At 45.1% G+C, this 9,991-nt stretch overlaps 2 protein-coding genes and 1 long non-coding RNA gene across 6 annotated transcripts in view; all 3 read left to right on the top strand.

Annotated features, from left to right (window-relative positions):
- The window catches only part of ttc7a (tetratricopeptide repeat domain 7A), a 56,002-nt gene that overhangs the window by 6,685 nt on the left and 39,326 nt on the right, over positions 1 to 9,991 (top strand). The window contains exons 1-4 of one of the 4 annotated variants that reach the window (XM_058064001.2): positions 6,366 to 6,498; positions 7,075 to 7,261; positions 8,643 to 8,806; positions 8,910 to 9,078. The exons of 1 other annotated variant lie outside the window; for it this stretch is intronic. In XM_058064001.2, coding sequence (XP_057919984.2) covers positions 6,442 to 6,498; positions 7,075 to 7,261; positions 8,643 to 8,806; positions 8,910 to 9,078 — 577 coding nt within the window. In that variant the 5' untranslated portion in view covers positions 6,366 to 6,441. Of the gene's footprint in view, positions 1 to 6,365; positions 6,499 to 6,752; positions 6,925 to 7,074; positions 7,262 to 8,642; positions 8,807 to 8,909; positions 9,079 to 9,991 lie in introns of those variants that run through there. 2 more of the 4 variants (XM_078793832.1, XM_058064002.2) reach the window with 2 other exon arrangements.
- On the top strand, positions 1,529 to 2,170 carry LOC144894440 (hepatitis A virus cellular receptor 2 homolog). Its single transcript, XM_078794321.1, has 3 exons — positions 1,529 to 1,689; positions 1,753 to 2,070; positions 2,145 to 2,170. The coding sequence occupies exons 1-3, from the start codon at positions 1,632 to 1,634 to the stop codon at positions 2,168 to 2,170; spliced, it is 402 nt and encodes a 133-aa protein (XP_078650447.1). The 5' UTR covers positions 1,529 to 1,631.
- Positions 4,500 to 5,471, top strand: LOC131117899 (uncharacterized). Its single transcript, XR_013629324.1, has 5 exons — positions 4,500 to 4,647; positions 4,722 to 4,747; positions 5,147 to 5,182; positions 5,263 to 5,311; positions 5,405 to 5,471. It is a non-coding gene; the product is annotated as an uncharacterized LOC131117899 (long non-coding RNA).

Raw genomic sequence — 9,991 nt, 5'->3', positions numbered from 1 at the left:
GAAGACAGCTGGGATAGGCTCCAGCACCCCCTGCGACCCTTGTGAGGAAAAAGCGGTAGAAAATGAATGAATGAATGAACAAACTGCTGCTGTACAAAAACTCCCGCTCCCCGACAGCATCCCCAAGACTCAGGTCGCTAGCATACTTCAACAAATGTTTAAGCGACACGCGATTCCCATGGCTTTGAGGACACTGCTGCTGCCAAAATAATCAAATAACATATATAAGGAATGAATCATTACAGATTTAATAAACATAAAAATATCCTGTTCTGCAACCGAAAACGCCTCCACAAAGCTCGCAGTTGATAGCTAGCTAGCTGGCAGGCTAAAGGTAAGCTAATGCTAACGTCGAGTATTTCATATTATAACACTGACGTAAACAGATGAGGAAAGGTGACAGAAAAAAGTCAGATAAGCATAGGACCTACCCATATGGCTCCACATCGATAAATTTCCTTGTTAAACGACCGTCCATGTCGTCTTCCACCGTCTTCCCGTGAAAACATGGCGCCCTCGAACTTTGCCTTGGGAAGTCTGAGGGCTAACGATCATCTGACGCATGCGCAGAATGGCCACAAGGGGGCCAGGTTTACTGCTATTACCCAAGTACATTTTATTATCTGGTATCGGGTTGTAAAATCAATACATTAGTTATGTAAATATTACTTGGTGTCAGTGATCACATTTACATATAAATGTGAGGATACAAATTTACACACAATCATCAAGTAAGGCATTAAATAAAGAGTGAGATTTTAGAGTAAAAGAAGTTAAATAATAAATCCGTGTAAAATTTAAATTAATATTTGAGGTAATAATTACAGGGCCAAAAAAGTCCTTTTTTTCAGTGTAATGGTTTTATTTCATTTGAACATGCATCAGATTACAATTGAGTGCATCCCATAATCAGTTCCCAGTTCCACATGTCCAAAAGGAGTAGGAAGAAGCAAAGCTTATTAAATCCTACCCCTCCATCTGGTACTTTTACAATCACTAACTGTTACATTTGTTCACTTCCTGCTTTCCTAATATAATTTAAGTTAATTTTTTTACTTTATTTCATTTTATTTATTTATTAATTTTTTGTCACATACCGAAGATTACCTATATCAGCAAGTTGAAGTATTTGTGATTTTAGAAATAAGGAGTTAGTATGTTCTCTGTAGGCGGCATTATGAATTATCCTTACTGACTTTTTTTGCAGTACATTCAGCGAGTGAAGATTGCTTTAATAGTTATTATCCCATATTTCCACAAAATAAGTAAGATATGGTAGAACCAGAGAGCAATAAAGAGTGTGGAGTGATTTCTGATTGAAAACAAATTTTGCTTAGTAAGTGAGTAAGTTAGCAAAACTGTTGATATTTCAGAATATAATAAATATATTTTAATGGTTACTGATAAATAACTCTGAATTGGTATTCCTCACATTCCATAATTCTAGTTTTTTTTACTTGTGTCTGTGCTTCTAACAAGTGAATCTGGGACGGACCAAAAGAATGGCCACCACCCTCATGGGCGTCCTCGCTCCCTTTGGCATAAATCCAAGACCTTTCCCCAGGCTTCCCTCAGTCAGTGTTGAGCTGAACTGAAGTTTTTCCAGATTCCAGATTCCAGATCACTCCACCATGACTTCTCCTGTCGGAAGACTCCTGGCTTTGGCTTGTGGTCTCACTCTCCTCCTGGGTAAGAGTTACATTTTTCATGATTCATACGATGGCACATCTTAAAGGACTTTCTGTCCTCCAGGTTGTGAGTTCCGAAAGCTCTACACTGCCCCATTTGGGGCAAATGTCACTTTGGATTGCTATGATGACCCCGAAGAAGGACCACTTGCGGTATGCTGGGGTAGAGGTGTTTTGGAGGACCGGGAGGACTGCAAAGATGAGATGATCAGGTCAGATGGGAAAGGGATGGTCAGCAGATCCTCTGAACGTTACCACTTCGCCGGCAACATTGCTGAGGGTAATATGTCAGTGACCATCACGGATGTCAAGGAGGATGACTCTGGACTGTACGTCTGTGTGTCGCCCAACCAAATAATGACGATGGTGCTCGAGGTCGCAGGTAAGACCCACCACACAATCAGTGATGTTCTTCATATGTATATGAAGATCAAAATATCTGCTCGCTTGTTGTAGTATATACTCTATGGGTAGTGATTTGACCAAATAATGGTAGGAATAACGAGTGGTTTAAACACTTCTGAGCTTGTCTGTGACCCCCCCTCCCCAACAGCACCACCTCCCACCATGGCCGCCACCCCCTCCGCTGTCACCGTGGACGCCACTCCCACCATGGCCGCCACCCCCTCCGCTGTCACCGTGGACGCCACTCCCACCATGGCCGCCACCCCCCTCCGCTGTCACCGTGGACGCCACTCCCACCATGGCCGCCACCCCCTCCGCTGTCACCCTGGACGCCCCTCCCACCATGGCCGCCACCCCCTCCGCTGTCACCCTGGACGCCCCTCCCACCATGGCCGCCACCCCCTCCGCTGTCACCCTGGACGCCCCTCCCACCATGGCCGCCACCCCCTCCGCTGTCACCCTGGACGCCCCTCCCACCATGGCCGCCACCCCCTCCGCTGTCACCCTGGACGCCCCTCCCACCATGGCCGCCACCCCCTCCGCTGTCACCCTGGACGCCACTCCCACCATGGCCGCCACCCCCTCCGCTGTCACCCTGGACGCCCCTCCCACCATGGCCGCCACCCCCTCCGCTGTCACCCTGGACGCCCCTCCCACCATGGCCGCCACCCCCTCCGCTGTCACCCTGGACGCCACTCCCACCATGGCCGCCACCCCCTCCGCTGTCACCCTGGACGCCACTCCCACCATGGCCGCCACCCCCTCCGCTGTCACCCTGGACGCCACTCCCACCATGGCCGCCACCCCCTCCGCTGTCACCCTGGACGCCACTCCCACCATGGCCGCCACCCCCTCCGCTGTCACCGTGAACGCCACTCCCACCATGGACGCCACCCCCTCCGCTGTCACCGTGAACGCCACTCCCACCATGGACGCCACCCCCTCCGCTGTCACCGTGAACGCCACTCCCACCATGGCCGCCACCCCCTCCGCTGTCACCGTGAACGCCACTCCCACCATGGCCGCCACCCCCTCCGCTGTCACCGTGAACGCCACTCCCACCATGGCCGCCACCCCCCTCCGCTGTCACCGTGAACGCCACTCCCACCATGGCCGCCACCCCCTCCGCTGTCACCGTGAACGCCACTCCCACCATGGCCGCCACCCCCCTCCGCTGTCACCGTGAACGCCACTCCCACCATGGCCGCCACCCCCTCCGCTGTCACCGTGAACGCCACTCCCACCATGGCCGCCACCCCCTCCGCTGTCACCGTGAACGCCACTCCCACCATGGCCGCCACCCCCTCCGCTGTCACCGTGAACGCCACTCCCACCATGGCCGCCACCCCCTCCGCTGTCACCGTGAACGCCACTCCCACCATGGCCGCCACCCCCCTCCGCTGTCACCGTGAACGCCACTCCCACCATGGCCGCCACCCCCCTCCGCTGTCACCGTGAACGCCACTCCCACCATGGCCGCCACCTCCTCCGCTGTCACCGTGAACGCCACTCCCACCATGGCCGCCACCCCCTCCGCTGTCACCGTGAACGTCACTCCCACCATGGCCGCCACCCCCTGCGCTGTCACCGTGAACGCAACTCCCACCATGGCCGCCACCCCCTCCGCTGTCACCGTGAACGCCACTCCCACCATGGCCGCCACCCCCTCCGCTGTCACCGTGAACGCCACTCCCACCATGGCCGCCACCCCCTCCGCTGTCACCGTGAACGCCACTCCCACCATGGCCGCCACCCCCTCCGCTGTCACCGTGAACGCCACTCCCACCATGGCCGCCACCCCCTCCCCTGTCACCGTGACCGCCACTCCCACCATGGCCGCCACCCCCTCCGCTGTCACCGTGAACGCCACTCCCACCATGGCCGCCACCCCCTCCGCTGTCACCGTGAACGCCACTCCCACCATGGCCGCCACCCCCTCCGCTGTCACCGTGAACGCCACTCCCACCATGGCCGCCACCCCCTCCGCTGTCACCGTGAACGCCACTCCCACCATGGCCGCCACCCCCTCCGCTGTCACCGTGAACGCCACTCCCACCATGGCCGCCACCCCCTCCGCTGTCACCGTGAACGCCACTCCCACCATGGCCGCCACCCCCTCCGCTGTCACCGTGAACGCCACTCCCACCATGGCCGCCACCCCCCTCCGCTGTCACCGTGAACGCCACTCCCACCACCTGCGTTGATGTAAGTATTGTAACTAAAAAATTTAATTAAATTAACCTAATAAAATAAAAAATAAAATATAAAATATAAAATATAAAATATAAAATATAAAATATAAAATATAAAATATAAAATATAAAATATAAAATATAAAATATAAAATATAAAATAAAAAATAAACAATAAAAAATAAAATAAAATAAAATAAAATAACATAAAATAAAATAAGTGTCTGCTGTGTTCCTGTGAACTGTTTTGGTATCTTCCATGCTAGGAGAAGAAGACAAATCGAGGAGTTTTGGCGGCTTCCATTGTGACACCCCTGGCTCTGGTGATGCTGGCTGTTGCCCTGGTTACCACATGGTACATTGTAAGTGTGCCTTTTACCTTGAGGCGCCACAAAGTACTTTTTAAAAAAACTTACTCTTCATCCTCTCTTCACAGAAAACCCGGACAGCAAGTGTAGACTTGTGAGTATCGTCTGTTTTTTCAACAACAAAAAAACAAATATTCCCAAATAAGATAGAACTCTTCCCTCTAGAGGTTGTGAGCAGGATAGGAATGACATCATAGGAATCATATTTTATTAGCAATCAGCTAAAAAAGGCTGTGATGCTGCTTAACCTAATTAACTTAATTAATTAATCTAATTACAGTATGTACAGTGCACACTCACAGATGCATCTCAATTAATTAGAATATCGACTATATCAGCAGTTGAATTCAAAAACTGAAATGGTTACATTCTATTAATACACAAAATGAAATATTTACAGAATATATTTCTTGAATAATTTTGAATATTAGTAATAAATATTATATTAAATATAATTAAAAAATGTCATTGACCCAATGAAATGACTTTGCAGGTTGACGATGGGGATCAGTGGGGAAATTCCTTACGAGTAAGCACGTGTACATGGATATACCAAGGTTGCCATGGTGATGACCAGCAACGACCCAATCACATGTCTTGTATTTTCAGAGTGGGGTCGGGTACGGGCGTGGTGTTGACGAAGTACACCCGTTTGGATGTAAGTGTTCCTTATTTTTTCTAGATTTGTTTTTTTTTTACAGCCAATGATAACAAAAGCACATTTGATCTAACTTCATTGTTCACCTGTCAGGTGTAGGGAGCCTACCCCAGCTGACTTTGGGCGAGAGGCGGAGGGCACCCTGGTCTGATCCTGATTGGTCTGACCCATGCTAACCACTCAACCACCGTGCTGCACCTCCCAAGATGAATCATTACAAGCTGTGATTTCTATACTAAAATCGTGTTGTTTGTTGGAGTGATGCTGAATGAGTGCAAAATAAATATTCTTTATTGAATAATATTCTATTATTTCTATGATTTATTGTGTATTTTATCTCCAGTACTCATTGATGTGTTTATGCTATTTGAATACACTTGATGAAGAAACATCTCGGTCAAGTCCAGCTTCCTCTGGAAGACTCGTGTAGGTTGTTGTGCACAGAATGGGAACTTGAACGTGCATATAACTGCACCTTATTGCACCTAACAGTGTATTCTATATTCTATAGCCTATATTTGATGTTTTTATTTCGCACTTTAACGCTTTTTAGCTCGGTAAGTCACTTTATGTTCATGTAAATGTAGACCAGAATGTCTGAACTTGTGATACATAGAAATGTGTTTGTTAGAAAGTACCAATTACATATTGCACATTTTTTTCCATGTAATGTAATGTTTTCCCATGATGTGATTTCAATAAAATAAAGTCAAATGATTTTGAATATAAGTTTTACTCATCAAATGCTCTACATGTACATGTGATATTAAAATATAGGAGCTTTATTGTATAAATTCCATTATAAATCACATGTAAGCATGCTAATTATCAAATTCCTGAGTTCCACGATTTACATCACAACAACAGTACATTTTTATTTATTTTCCACATAGATACATATAAGAAAGTGAGTGTTTCAATCTCACCGATGAATATTTAATGTATTTGTGCTTTTTGGCCGTATTATATGATTATGGGCACATTTAGGCGGAAATTGGACATGTATTTTGTCCAAGTGGTGTTGCCGTACAACAGTGGAGGAAAGGTGCACGAGCAGGTGTTGACTGTGGCCGCCAGCAGGGGGCGCATCCTCTCTGACAGAAGAAGAGGTGGTTTCACTTGAGGCCAAAATGTCCAGTTTCCAGAGAGAAAATGACGCTGCTAAATCGCTTTTCAGAAGACTTGAGGTTTTATTTGATGTCGTACGATAGCTGACTGTTAAAGTAGTGCGTGTTTGTTCAAACCCAGTGCTGTGACTTAGGACAATCCCAATGGATATAGTTGGATTTGTGTCTCTAGCGGTTTATTTTGCACTTCAGCACTTTTACTCAGCTTTATCATTTGTTAGTTTGACCTTTCCCTGACGCCTCAGCCGGCCTGCGAATATGCTGAGTCTGGCCCGATAAATCAAGACATAACTGAACTTTTTTTGGTGTTTTTTTTATATTCTTGTGTTCACAATTCATACACACGCTTCGAAGGCACAGTAGTTTATTTGCGTTGTTTATGAAACACAGGAAATGTTACATTGCTCTTTCCTCAGCTCCACTTGATCCCTTAATGCGCTAACTGAAGATTAGCATGAGTTCGAGTTCCGCTCCACTACCGCTAAGGTGAAGTGTATCAACTCAATGTACTAACTGTCAGTAACTGCTAGCACTGTTCCACAGGCACGTGTTTAAAGTGACCGATGATCATAAACGCACCACACACACATACGCGCGCGCACACTCCAAAGATGACATATGAATTTGTCCTGTAAGTCTGCAGTCACTCCCATCGTGTCCGGAGAGTACAGTCAGCATCGGGACAGAGCGGCCATGGCATCCCGGGTGTCGTTCACCCAGCTGCGGCTGGAAGCGGAGCTGGATCGGTACCGGGCCGAGTGTCAGTGGGACAGGATCCCCCCCATCATCGAACACATGCAGGCGGCACGCATGCACGAAGACGGTGAGTTCGCTACACCGGTTCTGTACTGTAGATATACTTTAGTACGTACCGGTTAACTCATATCTTGAAATAATGAGAAATGTTTTCAACACCAACTATAAAAACTGTATATATAGTATCAGAATTCAGTTAAAAGCACCGACATTAGGATGTGATAATAATAGTACAGATATTTGTGTAACCAGTATGTACTCAAGTTGGACTTTGTCCTCTTGACAAACCAGCTGACTGACCCACTAGGAAGTTATGACATTTTCACTCTGGAACAAATACACCTGATATTGGTATGATATGGTTTGATTTCATTTGAACATGCATCAGATTACAATTGAGTGCATCCCATAATCAGTTCCCAGTTCCACATGTCCAAAAGGAGTAGGAAGAAGCAAAGCTTATTAAATCCTACCCCTCCATCTGGTGCTTTTACAATCAGTAACTGTTACATTTGTTCACTTCCTGCCTTTCTAATCTAAGTTAAGTTTTTAATTTTTTTTAAATCATTTTTTTAATTTTAATTTAAATTTTTAGTCCCATACCAAAGTAGGAGGTGATATGAGCATCCAATGCCATAATGGGTACCATAGTAAGTGTCAATATAGTGATATATATAGCACATCATGACTGGTTCAAGACTCTTCATCCTTGTATTTAGCAAATTAATTTTATTTATTAATTTTATTAATTTTATTAATTTTTATTAATTTGTATAATTTTTTTATTATTATTTACATTTTTTAATTAATTTTATTATTGTTTTAATTTTTTTTGTTTTTTAATTGTTCAAAATTTTAATTAATTAATTAATTAATCCTATCATTAAATAACTTATATAAAACATTAATTAATGTTATTAATTTTTAATAAGTTTTTAAAGTTTTTATATTTTTTAAATTTTTTTAAATTTTTTGTCACGCACCGAAGTACGAGGTGATATGACCATCCAATGACACATATAATATATATATGTGTGTTCAATACTGAAATATTTCGGGCCACCTTATGTTGTATATTTGTAATATAATGTTTCCAGCTCATATTTCCATCTATTGTGATCAATATTATTCCCGATATAGGAAAGTCTGTTATGTTGAAATGAAAACAAACAAACAGACTTAAACACTTCTGGACTTAAACACATCAGAGCGCACAACAAAAGCTAAACAGGGCTTGAATTGAGTGTTTTGGAAAATATGACGCATAGCCCTCTCTAGCGTCTCTAGCGTCTGTGTAAACTGTATACAATATTGTGATTTAATGTTAGGACAGTAGCGTTTAAACACACTTGTGCCCTGTGACATAAGAGAACCATGAGCTTCAACAACTCGGACTGTGTCAATGTTTTCTTTGAAGTTGTGTCGGTGTTTCCAAATCCCGCCCCCAGATGATTACGGGACGCTGCTATTGGCCGAGGCACTTCTAGAAGAGTGCTTGCAAGAAAATATGGACCTTTTACGGCACTCCACACCTTTGATGGACAAGACGCAACCCAGATTATGCCGAGCCAAAAGCTACCTCAACACCATCCTAAGCCGAGGCCGCCTCACGGTCAGTCAAACGTCGCGCTAGGGTGCGCTTGCATAGTGTGACACAAACCGAAGAAGCATCGTGCACACTTTTTCCTCCTCTTCCTCTTCTTCTTCTTCTCCAGCCCCGGTACTTGAACGAGGCTCTGCTGCTGATGGCCAAAGTGCACTATGTGCAGGGGCGCCACCGCGATGCCCAGGGAATGTGTGCCAGGGTGGGACTGGAGGAGCTTACACGTGACGACCAACCTACCTACCACCTCCGCCTGCTGGCTGAGGCCTTCATCATTAAAGGTACTACCAGGCTGCCAAGGGATTCGAATGATCGTCGTTATTCGTTGTTGACGTCTCGCATCATCCGTTGAAAAATATGTGAGCGGATCGAAAGGTAGAGAGCAAAACATAGCAGAATATGAGCACGTGCTGAACTGATAATTATGGCGTACAGTATTCCCCACAGGGCTGCGATGTATCTGTGGTGTGTTGTTGGGTAGGGGGGGCATGAGAGTTATAACATTCTGTTACATGACATTCTGGTGACGACTATAGGGGTGTTATTCCATGCCTGGAGGGTTCTAATAATGGTAAAAAAAATCTATTTACAAAGTCATAAAGAGGTCGCCTATGCTCTAACTATGAAAATATTTTCTTTATTAGGAACCAATTAACTGTAATAAATGAGGGCTTACCATATTTGTATTTTTCTTCAATTCGCTATTTTTATGCTTGCAATTAATTTCATAAATATTCATAAATGTTAAAGCCAACAGGCCATATTCAACCATAAAACAGCATGATTATGAATGTCATTTTTGAAAAAATGTGAGCCGCTTGAATTTTTAAAGCGGGAAGTGACGAGGGATTACTGTAATACCGAAAAAATGTGACTTTTGTATCAGATGTAAACGCAATACGACCAGGAAGTGACACGCATGCGCACAAAACACTGATGTCACGCACTGATGTGGGCCGCTTGATTGACACTTGACTGATTTATAAAATAATTTTTGGTTGCCAAGAGCAACTTTGGCCTACGTCTGCGCGTACCTTTTGATGACGTATAGGTCGGCTATATGACACCCGAACATTCGGATCCATATTGGATTAATATCCACATACAAAAGTGGCCTGGGTTGCATTTGGAAAAAACACACTGACTGAAAGTAAAACAATCTGAATTGATGTACAGTGTGAATTTTAATTTTAA

Source organism: Doryrhamphus excisus, linkage group LG10 (assembly GCF_037039965.1).
Source record: "Doryrhamphus excisus strain RoL-2023G ecotype Guam linkage group LG10, RoL_Dexc_Guam_v1.1, whole genome shotgun sequence".
NCBI classification, from domain to species: Eukaryota; Metazoa; Chordata; class Actinopteri; order Syngnathiformes; family Syngnathidae; genus Doryrhamphus; species Doryrhamphus excisus.
Note: the sequence above shows the minus strand (reverse complement) of the source record. Positions and strands in the feature narration are given on the sequence as shown.